At 43.7% G+C, this 19,473-nt stretch overlaps 1 protein-coding gene across 2 annotated transcripts in view; it reads left to right on the forward strand.

Annotated features, from left to right (window-relative positions):
- LOC146986146 (neural-cadherin-like) overlaps positions 1 to 19,473 on the forward strand; it is an 85,793-nt gene that overhangs the window by 45,630 nt on the left and 20,690 nt on the right. For both annotated transcript variants that reach the window (XM_085779810.1, XM_085779809.1), the window contains exons 11-23: positions 387 to 559; positions 3,871 to 4,038; positions 5,549 to 5,798; positions 6,227 to 6,354; positions 6,766 to 6,952; positions 8,691 to 8,834; positions 10,220 to 10,503; positions 11,031 to 12,639; positions 13,460 to 13,553; positions 14,382 to 14,566; positions 15,564 to 15,793; positions 16,264 to 16,541; positions 19,211 to 19,425. In XM_085779810.1, coding sequence (XP_085635936.1) covers positions 387 to 559; positions 3,871 to 4,038; positions 5,549 to 5,798; positions 6,227 to 6,354; positions 6,766 to 6,952; positions 8,691 to 8,834; positions 10,220 to 10,503; positions 11,031 to 12,639; positions 13,460 to 13,553; positions 14,382 to 14,566; positions 15,564 to 15,793; positions 16,264 to 16,541; positions 19,211 to 19,425 — 3,945 coding nt within the window. The remainder of the gene's footprint in view (positions 1 to 386; positions 560 to 3,870; positions 4,039 to 5,548; positions 5,799 to 6,226; positions 6,355 to 6,765; positions 6,953 to 8,690; positions 8,835 to 10,219; positions 10,504 to 11,030; positions 12,640 to 13,459; positions 13,554 to 14,381; positions 14,567 to 15,563; positions 15,794 to 16,263; positions 16,542 to 19,210; positions 19,426 to 19,473) is intronic.

Consider the following 19,473-nt stretch of genomic DNA (forward strand, 5'->3'; position numbering starts at 1 on the left):
CTGGTGTTCAGATGAAATACAAATAGTATCAACTGAAGGAGAGCACATAACCAGAAATGCTTAAGTAAACACGGTGAAATGAAGATGTGTGTGTGTGTGTGGGGGGGTCTTTCTGAATTAGGATAGTGTGTTTTGCAATGTGGATTCAGTAAATACGTCCCTAGATTGAGTTTGATTTAAAAAGGGTTCATTCCCTTGCTTAATGAATTTTGACTGTGTATGAAAATTGGAAATAGCGATTAAAAAACACCTCGATGTCTCTGGTGGTAAAAACCTAGATTACTTTTGTATTACAACAGCATCCCTTACGCTTGACCTGCCCCCTCCTCAGCTTCATAATTTCTCCAGAAAACTAAGTGCACATACATTATTTCTATCCTCCCTAGACTTTCTGAGAGAAGACACTTTGGTGGGAACAAGCTTCCTTCGCGTAGCAGCTCATGATGATGACTTTGGCACTAATGCAGCTATCACTTACTCCATGTCCCTGGAGCAGCCTGAGTACCTGCAGGTCAACCCTGTCACTGGATGGGTCTACGTTAACCAGCCCATATCACAGGTGGGTCAGCAGTTATTAGCAGGCTCTCAGTCCACCAGCACACACACACACACACACACACGCATATATACACGGATACAGATTCTGTTTGTGTCAACAAAGTTAATGAATGTGTCTCCTCATAGAACCTCTATCTACTACTCCTAATCTAGGCTATGTACAATCCCAAAGGTTCTGCATATAATGAAGAGATAGAGGATAGAGGGAGAGTGCAGGCTAAACAAATTATTTACTAGATGAGGTATCAATCTAGTGTAAGGCTGGAACTGTTTCTGGGTGTGCTTGGGGTGTAATTTATTTAAAAAAAACACACACACAAGTGTAAATGTTAATTTAACATGCCAGAGTATTGACTGCCCCGTAGTTGGACTGGCCATTGGGAGCCTTAGGAGAAATCTAGTCAAACAATCAGAAATGCCAGCACTCAGAAATGAGACAGTGTCTTTACAGGGGCACATTAGCAGAGCAATGAAATATCCATTTTAGAAATAAAGGTTTTGTCTACACTACAGTTCTTGAGGTCTGTGAATTTGAAGTCCAGCGCTCTGCTGACCAGTGATGTAAGTTTATCACTCATTCAGTCAGTCACGGACACTCACTGATACACCACTGGACCGTGGTCGGCCCTGCCAAAAATAGACGATAACAGCTTTGGATTCCTGCGGTTATATTTGATGACTACAGTTGTGTTTATTGGTCTGTTACTAAAGACCATCCTCTAAATATGCATTAAAACCCTCTCTTCTATCCTGCAGTAGCTGTCAAAAACAGACATGCTGTTTTTAAATGGATGGTACAGGTTTTTAAACAGCTAATTATGACAAACCAAGACTCTTTGTCCATCTTAAATACTCTAGCTTTGATATACTGAATTCAAGACTTTTTCATTTTAATTTATTATCCGAGGCTTTGATAAGGAGGCTGACAACATGCCGCAGCTCGAGACGATTCATGTGTTTTGAGGCTATTAGCTGAAACAGTTTGGAGGCTTGAAGATTTAACTTGCAAAGCACGGACACCTCAGTGCTAAGAGCTTCTCAGAAACCAAAACGCTGAGCCATATGCTCATGGAAAACTGCTACAAAGATCATCTTCATCAACATAAATCAAACTGTTCTTTTCAAAAGCTGCATTGCTCTGGTTCATTATGTAAATAATTGTCTTCAAAATGAAAACTAGCTTTTAAAACCAACAAGCCCAGTTGTCCTTCATCTGTTGATGTTTGTCACCTGATAGGCTGTACTGTAAGTGACTTACCGTGTCAGTGTTAGTAAATCATACATGTGATGTTGATTTACATGTTTTCTGTTGCGTATTTGGGCTCGTCTTCCTGTTGTCCTCTTTCACTTATTTAAATTCAAGAGTTGTTCTTTGACTAGAAACTTGCTATAGCACTATAGAGCCGTCTATTATTCAGCATACCTTTTTGCGTACCGGTGTTGGAAGCAGCAATTTTGCCGCTGACTTCATACAAAATTGAAAGTCTTAACCCGAAAACCTCGCTGAACAAAGCTGTTGCATATTTGAGAATGGTCTCGGAAGCTATTTGAATCATCCCACAATCTCTGTGCTGTAACGAAGATTATAAAAGCACTTCATTAAATGTTAAATGTCTTAGTCGGTCTGAGACATTGCTCTATTTTGATTTTCTCATCACACTCTCTGATTACAGTGAGCACCTATTAAGGCTAAATTTTCACACCACACTTCACCACACAGCACAGCTTCCAATTTACCTGCAGCATTTCAGTGGAGTATGAAGAGACAGACCATTGAAGAACAGCCAATATTCTCTTGCCCTAAGACTGTACATTCAGAGCCAAACGTGTCCAGTGTCAACACACTGTGCAGTGTTATGGCCCCATGGAGAAATAAGTGGAGAGGCTGGAAAACAGTCTTCGTCCATATTCAGAATATATTACGGATATTCTGCTTCAGGAAACACTTCTACTTCTGCTTCTCTTCTACTATTACCACAAATTTAATTTTAAACCTTTGGTTGGATGTTACCACAAAGTCAGTCAGTCAGTCAGTCAGTCAGTCAGTCATTTATTGTAAAAGCAGCAGCTGCTGGGTCCACATTGGACATCGCAGATTATAATCTTTGTTCTCTGGTTTTAAGTTTAGGAAAAAGAGTTGTACTTGTTCACAAATACTAATTGGATTGTCCCAGCAATGGAAAATGTAATTTTGAAGTGAAGCGAGATTTCTTTTTATCTGGCTACTGCAGCCCAATAATAGAGTTGCTGGGCCATGATTTGCATTGATAGGATATTACAGCTGATGGGTGAAATGTTACATCTTAACAATAGAATACTTATTTGAGCAATTTTTCATTAGCAACGTGGTGCAGCTGGGGCTCGTGTGGACAGTAAGAAGTCCTCTAGGGGTGTTTTAGAGGGTTTCTTTCTTAATTACGAGTTTAGTGTTGATGTTACACATTGTCTAATTTAGATAAACAGAATCAAACACTCTAATGACCTCTTTAGGAAATTTCCACTTTCCCTGCGGTGTCCATTTAGATGAAATACACTTCCACAGTCAAAATTACCAGTTTATTTCCTAGTGGTTCAACTGTACAGCACAGTAACAAAAGGAGAGGAGCTTTTTGTGCAAACTTGAATTGTATCTTAATTTTTTGTGAGACTCACACCGCTGCTTCTGTTGTTTTTGCTTCCTTGCTCTAATTAAACGATATCCTCAATAGAGTTCTTCTACTGTAAGAGGCCAGAATATAAAGTCATTACCACCAATCAACCGATCACGAGCTGATTGCTCAGAGTGTCAGCTACACACCTAATGGAGAGGTTTATTTTAAAAGCCAGCTCTGCACATTTAGTTGTTATTTGCTGTTGCTGGCCAGTTTCCAGCAGCCCACTGCTGCAGTGTAAGCTATAATCGTGTACAAGATGATTCATGGGCTATTAGCTAATTTTATTACTATTTCTATGATACATTATGCATTTCAAAACACTGTGTCTGATACTCCTCTAGTGTGTTTTCTTATGAGGTGAAGGTGTTATTTGTCAGAGCTGCTCATTTTCTGGCCATCAGAGTCCAAATATTAAATTCAATATAATTCAATACAAGGGAAAGCCGCAAATCTCACATTAGAAAAGCAGAAACCCACACATGCTTGGCCTCTGCACATGAAAAATGAGTCAAATGATTGTTGTTGTCTTGTTTATAAAAAAAAAAAATATGATGAATTTTCATGTTGATGAATCAATTGACTAATCAATAAGAGACACACTATCTGCCGTAATCTCTAAATGTCATACTGAGGTCTGAATTGTTACCATTGACTACAGAGGACTTACATCACACGGGAAATCATTGCTACTGACGGTGGGAACCGAAACACCTCTGTGGAGCTGGCAGTCACTATCACCAATGTCAAGAACCAGCCTCCACAGTGGGAGGAGGAGAGCTACAGCGTTGTCATCCCCGAGAACACCGCCAGAGACACACCCATAGCGGTACGTTTAGTGTGCATGTTACTTTGATCGCAGGTACGCTGTTTATATATCATGATGTGTGCTGTTAAATGCTGGGTTCGCCATCTCTTGCCATCTTGAATTGCTGTAATTGAATCAGCTGAATGTTTGTTTTCTTACTTACCCTGGATTAGAGCACAGACTGAGCAATATTAAGACACTGTGTTCTCTTTGTGCTTTGAAAGCTTGTCAGTGTGCTGGAAAATCTGCAGATGTGTTTTAGTTTGATGCTCTGGGAGAAAGCTGACATTCGATTGTATGTCATAAGCAAGTTTCATGACTGCAGGCTAATTAAATCAATTTAAAGTGTCTCCTTTGATGCGAAAAACAACAACAACAACAACTTATACCTGTCATCTGGAGAGCACAGAGATCCCCTTTTTTTCCAAGGTCTTCACAATTGGATTCACTTAAAGATAAGAGGTTATTTCAGGGCTCAGACAACGGGTTTGATTTTCATCCTACTCTTATTTCCTACTCAGATAATCAGCTGTCAGAGTCATCAAATTCAAACATTACCTGTGCTTCTTTCAGACTACAAACAATAAGTACAGTTTCTAATGTGTCTGTCACATGTGAATACATGTTACCTGATCCACCTCAAAGAGATTCCTTGTGAAAGGTTCAATATTTTAGGAAATGATTTGGATGAAAAGACTGACACCCACTCCAGTTAGTCAATCATGAAACTGTAGCCTGAAGCCGGTTAGCTTAGCTCAATATAAAGACTTAAAGCAGGAAGAAAACACTTGCCTGGCTCTGTCCAAATGGGTTTTATGCCTACCAGCAGCTCTAGAGCTCACTAATTAACATGATGTATCTCATTTGTTTTGCCAGATTAACTGTTTTTCCCTGTTTCTAGACTTCATGCTAAACTAAGCTCACCGCCTCCCAGCTGTAGCTCATAATCTGACTCACTGCAAGAGTGCAAAAGAGCTCATTTCCCAAAATGCAAAACTGTTCCTTTAAAAGCCACAATATTAACCTTCTTTTTAGTTGCTCAAAGCTGTTGCATATTAAGCGTGAAGCTAGTGCTAAAAGACCATTAGAATAGCCAGCATAAATATTGAAAGCAGGGGGAAACAGCTGGCCTGGATCGGTCCAAAATGAACATTACATGCCTACTGCTCCTCTAAAGTTATCATATTAAATGTTTTTGATTTGCTCAGCACACAACTGAAACGTAAAAACAGGGAGGTGGGGTTTTATAGGAAGCTATATGTGTTATAGCATTAACTTTCTAGTTGCAACAGAGCTAGGCTGGCTGTTTCCACCTATTTCCAGTCTTCCAGTATGTTAAACTCATCATTTCCTGGCTCTATACATAAGGGACAGACGAGAGGGGTGGTATTGATCCTCATCCTCATCTATCTATCACACTATGCTCAGGGTTGTTCTGCTTTTTTGCACGAGCCTTCCTTAATTTTAACATAACCTGAAGTCTAAGCTCTCTGCCTTGAAAAACTATGATCGGACTTCTCATCCTCTCCAGACAATCAAGGCAACCTCTCAGCTGGGTGACCCCAGGGTCACCTACAACTTGGAGGACGGCATGGTCCCTGAAACCAACATGCCAGTTCGTTTCTACCTCTCCCCAAACCGCGAGGACGGCTCTGCGTCCATTCTGGTGTCCGAGCCGTTGGACTATGAGACCACATCCTTTTTCTCTCTCCGGGTCCGAGCGCAGAACGTTGCCGCAGTGCCTCTTGCAGCATTCACTACAGTTTATGTCAATATTACAGGCATGATATGTACTTTACTCTTTTTTAATTTTTTTTTTTTGTTCTTTAAGGAGAAGTTGACATAGGCAGAGATTATCATTCCTTTATCAGCAGCTTTTCCTGCTGGATTTCTATTAGCAGCTTTAATTAATATTTTTCTACTCTATGTTGAAATCTAAATGTATCTCTTTAAAATTTAAACAGCATTTAATTAACTGTAGTAATAATGATAGTATCTGTATCAGTCTGTATTTAGGTTTATAAAATGCAAATAAAAGCACACAAGCACAGGCTATATACGTACATATTCCTCATGTGCTTTATCTGCAGAGTAGAGGAGAATACTGCTTTGAATGCAGGAGAATTTATTACCAAGTCTCTATCTAAAAGAAAAAAATTAAGACATTATCTTTACCTGCTGCTGAATCTCTCTTCTCTTCTTTGTTAAGATGTCAATGACAACGTGCCATTTTTCACCTCCTCCATCTACGAGGCCTCAGTAACCGAAGGAGCACAGATAGGGACTTCAGTTCTCCAAGTGTCTGCCCATGACAAGGACCTGGGTCTTAATGGAGAGGTTTGTGGTTATCTGCTTATGTTCATGTTGTGCAGGTGCAGACAAATGAAGAGATGTGACAGAAATCTGTTCAACCACATCTGCAGACTGATTCTTCCTTTGCTAAACCATCCTTTTTTTTACGCTACGAGGAGCATGCTGTAACATTGCACCACAATCCCTTAAGTGCGGAAGCTTTTGTTTCAGAGTTGTCAAGTGTTGTTGAGGTGGCGTGGTGGAATGTGCCATTGTGGCTGCGTGACTGACTGTGACTGTGATATCGGTGGGATGTGGTTTTGATTTTAATGAGACTCTGGGAATAAAACAGAAACCTCCTAGCATTTTCAGCTGTAACGCCTTTTGGATGCTCACTATCTCTGCATTGTTTCAAGATTAAAGTAGCTTCATTTTCAGATTCCCTGTGCTCCACAGATTACTTACTCACTTCTGACTGACAGCAGTGGCGACCACCATCTGTTTCGCGTTGACCCTAAATTCGGGGTCATCTACACAGAAGCTGTGTTTGATCGTGAGGCCCGCAGCTCCTACTTGTTGGAAGTTCAGTCAGAGGATGGCCAGGAGTCAGCGCGACCTGGCAAGAACAAACAGCCAAACTCAGGTTAGAAATGATCAGGATTTTATTAATGACATCACACACATGCTCTCACCTCATGCATTTATATTTTTCTTCATTTCATGAAATGAAAGGAGTGACATTTTGTGAGTATACGTATTTGTTTCCTTGTCGATAGTTAGATTAGAAGATTGATGCTGCTCTAATGTCTGTACAGTTAGTATGCAGAAATGAGCTAACTGTCTGCCTGTTTACAGTGTTTGTACTTTAGATAAATTAAGCGAAGATAATTGGCTGCTAGATGTGGCTTCATATTTTCTATAATCATACTTATTATGATCTTCTAATCTAATTCTGCAAGAGGCCAAACTACTCTGGAAAGACATTTTAAGTCCATTTTATGGTAATTCCTGTTCCACTGAAATTAGTATACAATAAATTACTTCAGATTGAGTGCATCCCTGTCTTATTTAGTCATACAAATAGTTGTTTTTCATGGCTATTACATTCTAGGAAACTGAATAAGTTGGCAGAATTAACTTTGAAGTGACCTCTGGCCTGGTGTAATGTCCCACTCATAAAAAGCAGCACTGTTGTTTTCCCATAAGCCTTGAGGGCAATACTGAAAACTCAACCATGAGAAGTGTTTCCTCAGCGCGCTGTGTTTTAAAGAGACTGCATTGGCATTTATACCTTGGGATTGACTTTGAAAAGTGAATCTTAATTTGATTTATTCCACTGCTGCCATGACCAGACAGCCTCACTCTCTCCCATGTAAAAATAGCTTAGAGATTTGTTGGCAGTGGGTTTTTTGTGGGGCGGTTGACAATGGATTTTTTTTTTTTCCCTTTTTTAATTTTCGTTGCTCAATATTTAACCAGTACGGCCTTTGTTTGGTTACCATGTTCTTTTTGTGACATTTTGGCAGTCGTAAAACCCCAGTCTGTATCTAGAATGACGTAATATGACGTACGTATCCGGCTGTGGGTCTCTTTGCCAGTGTTTGCGAGGGGGGTATTAGGGGTAAAGGGTGATGTTTTGGAGCAGGAAAAGCGTTCTCTCTGGGGTTGCCAGGGCTGCTTAGCATTTGCAATGAGCTGTAGCTGTGTCTTGTGCTACGTATCTCCCACATCCAGAAGGGCTCATCTCCTCTGCAAACATTACCTGTCTCTCTGCGTTATCCCTGGGATACACCAAGAGGAGGAGGTAAATGTAGAAACAAGCTGAGGAAATAGGGCCACCCTCCTCCGCCATCGTCTCTTGCGGTGGCAGCTCCAAATGAACATGTCACCCATGTGTTCTGCGAGCAGATAATTTACTCTTTCTAACTAAAGAAATAAACAGCGTAATGAGGAGGGCACAGATAAGACACAAACACTTGTCATCTTATAAATATTTAACCTTCCGAGTAGAGAGGTTCTTTATCTGCTCTCTGCAAAAAAAGCAGCAGCTTGTTGAGGAGGTTCAGCCCCATGACTGTAATTCTCTCTTTGCAGAAACCAGTTACTCCGTTAAAACAATAAACTCTTAACAAAATGAATAATTTATGTAATTTACAGCCCATCTTTCTGAATAATGTTTTGTCTGATTTCCATGTCAATGAGGCACATTGCGTTGGGTTAAGTGCCTCTTCCCCACTAAACAGTGACAATGAATTGTAAAATCAATAAACAGATGGAGGGAGAATATGTGCATGCGGTGTTTGGCTAACTGTGTGTGAGTGTGCCTACTTTTGTTTGTGTGCTGTGTCATTTAATCTTCTTCCTCTCTGTCATTCTTGCAGACACAGCGTATGTGAGGGTTTTCATCAGCGACGTCAACGACAACAAGCCGGTCTTTGCTCAGCGGCTGTATGAAGTCGGTGTCGACGAGAATGCAGATGTGGGCCTGGCTGTTGTCACCGTCAGCGCTAATGACGAGGATGAAGGTATGCTTGATGAGGCGGCCGACTGAGGAGGTCCCATGGAGATTAAACTGATGCCACTTCCCAGAAAATAAAGGTTATAGAAGCAAGCCAACCAGAACCAATATTAAAGTTTTTGCAAGCCACTCGGAGACTTCACACAAGTTTCCAGACTTCACTCTCTTTATCTCGCACCAGAGTCTCCTATTCGTGAAATAACAGAATTCTTTTGGCAGTCTATCAGTCATTTCTCCCAGCAGTGACTCGTGTGCCAAGTAGACACCTTTTTTTTGCAAGATTGCCCGCATTTGTAACAGTATGCATGAAGTGACGCTGTGGGCAGTCTTTCCCAATCTGGCCTGAGCTCAGTTGAAATCATGCGGTGTGCTAGATTTAGCAGTAGTCATTTAAGTGCTTGTTAATGCACTGTAGCACATATGTTCCAAAAAGAGTGACACGCTCCCACACAGTAGGTGGGCGGGATTTAAGCAATAAAGCAGTTGCTCATCCTCCATACAGCACTAGCCTAAGATCCCTTTATCAGGCATGTTTAGGTCCGTTAATCAAGTATTTATGGCGAGCGGGGGTGCAGCTTAGGCCGGGCTGCAGCACTAATGATGAATTGCTGTGGAATAACACCAACCCCCAACATTAAAGTTACAATACTGTTGCACTTGCGCCTGAGAGGCTACCCTCAATCTGTCTTGTTTAAAAACTCCACCCTGGGCCTGACTGCTGTAAGCCTGCCAGATCCCTGTGGGAGGCAGGGAGCACTTTGTCAGCTAGGGTTGTGTTAATAGTACAGATTAGTGTATTTACATGGGATTGTAGCTACTCTAACCCAACAAGATGATTGAAAGCAAATACTGTACATTCCAGGAGATTATCTTATCTATTCCAAAGTTAAACCAGTAGATTGGATGGCCTCCATGGAGACACGGCAGATAAGTTGAGATATTGACTTCCTCTTTACTAAACTACATCCCCCCACCCTCTCACAGGCCTCAAAATCATTCCCCTGAGCGAACTATCGGAGTGCATCATGCTGCTTTTCACTCTCATGCTCCCTTTTACTTTTTTGGCACCCTTTTTTTTAATTAGTATCTGATTAAAGCTGAGGAGATGAGGTACAAGGTTTCCATTTAATTAAGTAATCAAAACAAGAAAGGGATACACGAAAACCTACTAATGCTCAGGTCTCAGAGGAAATGAGGTGTAATACCCTTGTGGTTATGCCCCTCTTTTGTTCCAAGAAGTGCTTAGTGTGTGCATGTTGTAGCATGTTGGCACGTGTGTGTGTGTATTGTGTATGTATTATTCACCTCATTACTGTAAGAAAACATTTACTTGTGATAAAGCGACTGTTATTCCAACATTCCCAGTCATGTATTTTGCAATTCTTGACACAGGAGCCAACGCCAAGCTGCGCTACCAGATAACATCTGGCAACAAAGGTGGTGTTTTTGACATCGAGCCAGAGGTGGGGACGATCTTCATCGCGCAGCCACTCGACTATGAGCAGCAGAAGAGATACAAGCTGTTGGTTCTTGCCTCTGATGGAAAGTGGGAGGACTATGCCGCTGTGGTGGTTACCGTGGTCAACAAGAATGACGAAGCACCTGTGTTCTCCATGAATGAGTACTACGGGTCTGTCACAGAGGAGCTTGATGGGTCGCCTGTGTTTGTACTGCAGGTGAGAGGCTGAGATGATCGCTGCCAAGAGGTTGTAGACTGCAAATAATTACAGCATAGACTGTAATTATCTTCAAAAAGCTCTTATTTTTAATCAACAGCCACTCAAAATTATAGTTCTACATTTGACCTAAGTGTGTGCTTTGATTGTCTCAGTTTGACACGTTATTCCAGGTACCTGCTGCTCGTCTTTTCTTTATTCTACACCACGATAGTTTGCAGCTTTAGGGAATAATCACATGAGTAACTTAAAGAGACAGTAATGATGGATCTTTAGTGGAAAAATTCAGCTTTAAGGCTGATAGACCCGCTCTGAGAGCAGATGTAAGAAAGCATCCCTCATCATAGCTCATTGCTTTAATTTAGATGGTCAGTAAAAAGTGCAAACACTTAAATAGGTTGTCTGAAAAGATCCAAAAGCAGAGGAGCCCTGCATGGCAGCTGAGAGAGATAAGAAGAGGCAGTAATTTGGGTTTGACTGGTTGAATAAATATCCATTTTCTTCAGAGGTTGTCTTTATCTCCGCAGGTAACGGCCACTGACCCGGACAAAGATGCAGACCAGGGTGCCATACGGTATTCCATTCATGGCCAAGGGGCAGAGTCACACTTCATGATCAACGACATCACGGGGGAGATGTATGCCCAACGCACCATGGACCGGGAAGAGCGTGCTGTCTGGCGTTTTGTCGTCATGGCAACAGACGAAGAGGGTGAGGGACTTACCGGCTTTACAGACGTTATTATAAACGTGTGGGACATCAATGACAATGCCCCCACCTTCTCCTGCGCCCCTGATAATTGCCACAGTAGCGTGGCGGAGAATTCCCCCCCTGGGGCGTTTGTTGTGGAAATGACTGCGTTAGACCTCGACGACGCCGCCGTGGGTCAGAACGCAATTCTCACCTACAGGATTGTTGAGAACGCACACAGTGCAAACAACGCAGATCTATTCACTATCGATTCCAGCACTGGTACCATATCTGTAGCAGCGGAGGGTCTGGACCGGGAGTTTGCCGACAGCCATCGAGTCGTAGTGGAGGCCCGGGACGGCGGCGGCATGACGGGCACAGCTACCGTCACTGTGGTTGTGACGGATATCAACGACCACGTGCCGAAGTTCAGAGAGGACTGGTGTGGTGCCCGTGTGCCAGAGAGCACCGACGAAGACGCCCCTGTCCTGGAGCTGAGCGCCGTGGACCCTGACACTGGCACATATGGACAGCTGACCTTCAGCGTGGTGGCCGGAGACCCCGAGCAGCTCTTCTACATGGTCAGCCACCGGCTGGAACAGACGGGCACGCTCAGACTGAAGCAGAAGCTGGACTTTGAGAAGCCAGGGAAGCAGCGGTTTAACCTCACAGTCAAAGTGGAGGACTCTGACTTCTCCAGTATGATCCACTGTCTGGTTCAAGTGCAGGATGAGAATGACAACGCCCCTGTGTTTGCCCCCATCTCCCACCTGCTCAGCCCTTTGCCCGAGGACACGGCCGCAGGAACCAGCGTCATTCAGCTCGTGGCCACCGACGCCGACGCGGGTACGAACGGGGACATCTTATACAGCATTCTCCCCGAGTCCGACCCGTACGGACACTTTACAGTCAGCCGAGCCGGCGTGGTCACGGTCGCCAGGCCTCTGGATAGGGAGGCGGTGGCGGGTTATGAGCTGGTCGTCATGGCGACAGACCAAGGTACCCCTGCGCTGACTGGCAGTGTCACGGTCCACTTGACGCTGCTGGACAGGAATGACAACGGGCCGGAGCTGGAGGAGGCCTACGCTCCCGTCCTGTGGGAGAACAGTCCGGCGCCTCAAGCGGTCTGGCTCAACCGGAGCTCGACTCTGCTGCACGTCGTGGACAGAGACTCCCCAGAGCACGGGCCGCCTTTCTCCCTCTCCCTGCCCTCGCTTTACTCCGCCGACTTCCACCTGCAGGACCACGGGAACGGCTCGGCCACGCTCACCGCCCTGCGGAGGTTCGACCGGGAGAGGCAGAGCGAGTTCCACTTGCCGGTGATCATGACTGACAGCGGCAGTCCGCCAATGACGGCCACGAATACGCTCACGATCACCATTGGCGACCAGAATGATAACGCCCATCAGGCAGGAGAGAAAGATGTCTATGTGCATAGCCGCACGGGTGAGTCGCTCGCTTCTCCCCCCCACTTTTCATTCTCTTTGTCCCCTTGTTTTCGCTACAGAGCTTTGCTCAGCAGGCAGAGCTTGAGTGAGGAGGGGAAACTGAGGCTGCGGCTGAAGGGAAAACTTTTCACTCTCATACCTGCTCGGCGTAGTCTGGAATTCGTAATTGTGCTCTTCCTTTTACATTCTAACAGTGTTTTGTTATGGTAATATCGTTGTCAAATCCTTTCTCAAGCCCCTAGCACATTCTTCCCTCGCCAACCCGGTGCCTAAAGCTCATCTGAACACCATATTATGATAAGGATCATGATTCCTCCTCTTTTTTCTTTTTTTCTTTTTTTGGTTTTTGTAGTTTTTTTTCACCCTCCAGGTAGGCTGGTTAGGTATGTTGGTTGGTTAGTGTTTTGATCACACACTCAGCTCTATGGCAGTTTTGGTAATTGTGGAAAACAGGAACGCCGTGACTCATCCAGGCTGCCATTGTTTACCCAGCTGCAGTACTCTGGCACTGCAGGTCGATAATAACATAATCCATACTGAGATAGCCCCGCTTCCTTAAGCTCCAAGCTCTCTGAAGTGGAGCACTGAGAGCCTATTCATTCCAGCAGTGGGGCCTCCACAGTTATGAGCATAATAAGTAGAACAGAACACAAGAATGCAAGATAAGGAGAAGAGAGGGATGAAAAGATAAGTGTTGGCATCAGCAGATTCTGTCCAGACGGAATCAATGTGTGCGTATGTGCGTGTGTATGTGTGTGTCTGTGCATGCATATTTATGTGTGTGTGTGTGTGTGTGCGCGTCTGTTTACCTTGAACAGGAAGGATGGCAAATGCAGCACTGGGGAAGGTGTATGCCCCAGATCCTGATGACTGGGACAACAAGACCTACACTCTGGAGACAAGCGCAGCCAAGTAAGAACTCACTGTTAAATGCACATGATTTCAGAAAACATGCTGATCTCCAAATGTGCTGCACAAGTACAAGTGCTTAAGCAGTACAGTATCAGAAGAACTGCCAACAGTGTAGAAATTGAAAAATACAAACAAAAAGGATGCGGCTGTACTTTTCTATCAAGGTTGAGGTCTGAAACAAGTCTAACAGGTGCCTGTCCTAATCTTAGATCCAATTCCCAGGCCTCTAATATGAGTAACCCCTTTCCAAAGGGGATTTAATAGCCGTCAGTGGTGATTGCGGGTCCTACAAAATGCAATCAGATTCAAACAAAGCAATCTCGGGCCACCTGTATGATGTTCCCAAGATGAAACAGCCCGTACGAGCAGGGCCCGACTCCATCAGGGACCTTCAGCAACTATTCAGTATTCACACAGTCAAGATCAGATTAGAAATACCAATTGCATATTTGTTTTATTCATGTAACAAATTTTGACAGTTACCATGACAACTATCAAGCTCTTTAAGGAGCCTTTTTTTTTTGAGTGATTTTTTTCCCTCCTCCTCTTCTTCTTCTTCTTCTTGAGGGTTTTTGTTTTCTGTATTTCATTTTTTGTTTTTGTCTTTTTTGAATGAATTCACATTCACTTCCTGCTGAAGGAAACTCAGCTACAGCTGACCAATTCTCCACTTGTCTGTCTGCCATCTGTCAGGTATTTCATCCTCTGAAATGGAGCTCAGAAACAAAAAAAAAAAGCCTCTTGTCTTTTTTTTTTTTTTTTTACCATTTCTTTCATCTTCCAGTGAAGCCATCCTCTCCTACTTAACACCGTCTCTGCTTTTCTCAGATACTTCAGTCTGAACCAGAGCTCAGGATTGCTAACCGTCCGACAGAACGCACCAGCGGGAAGCTACTGGATGAGGGTCGGGGTGTCTGATGGAGTGTGGCCCGATGTGATGTCAGGTGTCAGAGTTCATGTCAGGGAGCTGCAGGAAAAGGCCATCCAGTCGTCCGCCTCGCTGCGTTTGACAGGTAACGTTAGCAGAAACACTGACTCACCTGATAGAATAACTCGCTGAATTAATTTCGAGTGACGCTGTGCCCGAGGCTTGGCACGTGTGATTTAATTTACCTGTTATATCTCTCCACATGAACCCCAGAAGCATGAGTCCAAAAACTGTTGAGTGTATTTGTTTTTCAGTGGATTCCCCGTCTCAGTCGTCCTCCGCAAAATAGAAAGCTTGCTCTTTGTTGTCGCTGCCGTTGTTAATTTCCTTTTTGAAGCCGATGTTCAAAGAGACAGGCCACAGGCATGAATAAATTGGTACTTTTCATTGAATGATTATCAGGTTGTCAATCCAGTTAACGCTGAAATAATAGGCTGTCAAGAGAAACTTTAATACTTGCATTATTTAGCATTTTTAAGCATTGTAAAGCAGCTATTCACAGCACTTGTTAATAGTTTCCTCCTCCCTCTCCTTCTGCCTCTTCTTCTTCGTCTTCTTCTTCTCCAGCCCGCTGAAGTTTATGTTAGAGTGTTCATTTTTCTGTCAGTCTCTCAGTGCAAATCGGAGTTATAAAGGTCAATTTGGAAGTGTCAGGTAAAGTCCTTGACATTTAAAAAGCCATTCGGCGAACAGATTCAAAGGCTATTATTGGATGCCTCTGAATTCCAGTCATTATCATTTTTGGAGATTAAAGATGACTCCCCGCATTCTCCAGATATTATTGGAAGGTGACACCGCAAATTTGATTGATCCTCCACAGCCATTAGACTATTTTGTACAAGGCGGCAGTCGGCTAACTTTTTATCGGTGAATAAATAAATGACTTTTTCCTGACTGTATCAAGAACTCGTTCACCTTATGGATGATTCAGTGAGGAAATGGATCAATAGGGGGGAGATGTCAGTATCGCTCTTGTGCTAATGGAATCAGGAACTTGGTAGGCTTTGATCAACTCTGTAGTTGTCATTGATAAGTCACCACTTCTTATTGCCTGAACCCCCTTCTCCCTTTGTCTCCTGAAGGCATTACAGCAAGAGATTTTATCGACTCACACGTCGAGGGAAGGAGTCGGCTGGAGACGTTCTGGGACTTCCTGTCTGAAGCGCTGTCCGTCAGACCGGGGAGTATCAACATTTTCAGCATAGCAGACAGAGAGGAGAAGACGGTGGACATTCATTTCTATGTGCTCACTGATAATGGCTACCTGCGCCCAGAGAAACTGCACGCCGTCCTCGCTGCACATAAAAAGAAGGTATATGTGTCTGATAGATAGTGATCAATGCTCATATATCAAGTGATGCACCTGGGAGCTTGAGGGGAAGCGATAACAGGGCTTTTTATCTGCCCTTTTATTTTCGCACCAACTTTCTGTCTGTTTACTGCTCGGCCCTGTCATGTCTCTTTGTCTCTCCCATTTATTTGTTGTCTTTGCCTCCCCTGTAACCTCCTTTCTTTTCCTCCACGTTTTGATGTTATATCATTTTGATTTGTCTCTCATGCTTAACCCTCTGTCTTGCTCCTATAAAAAACAACCAGGTATAAAATATTAATAGCATTTATGGAGATTAGGTCTTGTCATTTTATCCCTCCCTCCTCCCAAAGTCTTCTTACTAAGTACCCATCACCAACAAACATACAGAGATACAAACTCTTATCAATTCATTGACAATTACTGTAATTCCTATTTGTGTCTCCCCTCTTCCCCGCTCTGACTCTCCACAGCTGCAGTCACTGCTGCGTGTGAATGTGAGCCAGGTGCAGGTAGATGAGTGTGTGCGCACAGACTGCAAGACTTCCAGCGGCTGCTTCACGCAGTTAAGCATCAGTGACTCGCCCACTCTGGTAGACTCAGGTGCTTTATCCCTGGTGTCAGTGAAGGTGACATCCGTGGCTGTGTGTGGCTGCGCCGCCAGAGAAAGGACCCACCAGCCCTGCTCGTCCTACCCCAGTAACCCTTGCCTTAATGGGGGGACCTGCATCGACACACAGATTGGATACAGGTGAGAGGCATGCCAGCAGCTGTTCAGAAGGAATGGGGATGGAAAAAATAGGTTTTTAAAAGATAGAAAACAGAAACAGGAATTCCCTGATGTGCCACAGTTTTCGCTCTAATCTTGTTAGATGCAGTGTAGGAGCGGTATCGCTGGCAGTGAACCTAGAATTACTAAGAGAGTCCCTTGTAAGAAAAATCTCCTTCACCTGCAATTTAAGCAAACCTAGCCGAGCTGCTCTCCTGTGTTGTCAGCTGAATATGGAGAAGCAGGATTATTTGGCCTTGGTTTATTTGCTATGGAAGCAGTATGCATGTATGTGCATATATTCTTAAATTAGTGATTATCAAGATGGAATCAGCCATACATGGTGTGACCCTTAGTCAGAGCCTGACTCCACTGAGGAGTCTGTTTGGCAAAAAAAAAATCACCAGATGTATTTAAACAGTAGACGTAGCTTACAGAGTTGATACAGTAGTTGTCCTAACACAAACTTTTAGGTTTGGGGTTTCCTTGGCCTCTGTTTGCCAACTATTGGTTCCTTAGTTTTGTGGTAAATGAAACCCTGGCTGGTACCAAACTGGAAATATTTAGCCATTGTGTTGTATGTTTTGTATTACGTAAAAAAAACAAAAAAACACCATTTGCACATGTGAACGAGGTAAAAAAAATAAATTAAAAAAACACTTGAAAAACTTGATTTTCCATTACCTTTATGTGACAGTTGAGGTTCCTGTCACTATGCCTCCAATTGATCATGTGCCCTGGCTACTTGGCCAAGGGGATGTCCCTTTGGGTGACTGGCAAGCGCGCATGACTCTTACCCGGGAGGTGTGGGTTCAATCCCCGCCCGGGCACTCTTCACCTTGCCACATTCATATATTTATATATTTTTTAAAAATCTGCATATTTAAAGCCTTTAACTGGAATTTTGAAGCTCGGGTGCGCTCTGTTTCACAGAACTTAACTGTAAACGATGATCATAGGCTTTGGATCGAGGTCATTTGCGAGTACTTTGATTATTAACCCTAAATATTGACAAACATCTGCAGTCAATATAAAGACGTTCACCTTCAAGCGAATAGGTCTCTGTGGTAGTCTATCCCGGAAGAAATAGCACGCGGTTCATTTCATGCACACACTAATGCCCAGATTAAATAAATATAGGGCAAAGGGATTAGTACAACTCAGGCCCCCCTTTATGCTCACAACTTTAGGAATGCCATTTACATGAACATGTGAGTTTGCAAAGGCACAGGCTTCAGAGAGAAAATGTACAGAACTAGTTTTTTCTTCTTTTCACTTTTATCTTTTAAATTGTCTCCACTGCAGTTGATCCACACACTGCTGAGAGAGGCCCTTTCTGCTGCGAGAAGAATATCTCCCCACATGTGTTATATGTGCCTTCATGTGTATATGCAGTGCAGCCGTAAAGGATCCAATTTCTGGTTCTATCCTCTGTCGAAGAGGCTTAACAGGCAACCTCACACAGCAGCTGATCAGATATTGTCAGTCCAAGTGAGAAAAACATGCCCCGCTCTTCTTATTTGGACCGGCATTGCTCTCATGAGCCACGTGAAAGAGCAGTGAAAGAGTAAGGTGCTGTGCTTGGCGCGTGCATATGTATGCATAGGGTACATTCAGCCTAAGCCATCCCTTTTGCTGCGTATGGATCAGTATTCCTGACATGTGTTGCCCCTCTGCAGAATAAACAGCGATGGGGAGAAACAGCCCCTAACAGCCTCAGTACACACAGCCCTCCTCAGACACTGCATGAAAATAGATGGCTTTGACATTATCAGCAAAGCCAGCTTGTCTCACATGCCTGCAGTGGAGGGGACAGGATGAGATCAACCGGTCCCTTCCATCCCCACCATCGCAGTGATTGAATGCGCTGTTTTTTTCATCACCACATCAATCTCTTCCTTTATGGTATTGTTGTGTGGTTGTTAATATTTACTATTACGGTCTCATACGCAAACATATTGTAAAGAGCAATGGAAAACATTTCATTTCCAGTCTGTGCAGGAGCAGTGATCCTTAACATTCAACACTAATCAAAGAAGAGAAGTACAAGAGGAGGCAATTGCACAGATATCAGCTATAGTGTGTAATACCTTAAGAATGAGAGAGGGGGGGGTGGTGGTGGTTGTGTGGGGATAAATGAGAAAAAAAAAGCCCAAAGAAATCAGTGGTGGTGCAGCACAGGAAAGTGAGAGAAATAGAATTAATTATCTCCTAACAAAGTAGATGTGATGTGCCGAGCAGGAGTGAGTCTCCACAGGGTTCAGCTTGGGCAGCTGCGGTAGATAAAGAATAGAAGTGAGTAATGTTTTGTTCACGGCTAATTGATTTAATATAGAGCTGGATATTCTGGGTTTTGTGGGCAAATGCAAACAGCTGATTGATAAAAACATTTCCTTGGCCGTCCGTTGACAGCGGCTGCCCTGGAGCAAAGTCAGAGCCCCCCTGCCTGTGCAAATCAACAAGGCTGTCACGTCTGCCAGAGGAGTCGCCACGCACCGATCCAGAGATTGGACAGTGTGACCATTTCTCAGAGCACAAAACACAAACGACACTGATTGTTTCTTTCCTTGTGTTTTTGCCTTGATTCTCCTCACTGTTTTTCCTCCTCCTCCTCCTCCTCCTCCTCCTCCTCCTCCTCTTCTCTGCTACAGGTGCCACTGCCCCCCACAGCTTGAAGGGCCAGACTGTCAGCAGACGAGGCTTAGTTTCCTTGGCAACGGCTATGCCTGGTTTCCCCCCATAAGACCATGCTTTGATAGCCATCTTTCACTGGAGTTTATGACAGAGGAAGACGATGGACTGTTACTGTATGCTGGCCCGTTAGCCACTCTGCAGCCGGGTGATGCCGAGGACTACATGGCCATAGGTAAAGAATGCGCTTGGATAATTAGACGTGCACCAAATGGGCCTCTGA

The sequence above is a fragment of the Trachurus japonicus genome, chromosome 6 (assembly GCF_045865225.1).
Source record: "Trachurus japonicus isolate A0001 chromosome 6, Traja_1.0".
Taxonomy (NCBI): domain Eukaryota; kingdom Metazoa; phylum Chordata; class Actinopteri; order Carangiformes; family Carangidae; genus Trachurus; species Trachurus japonicus.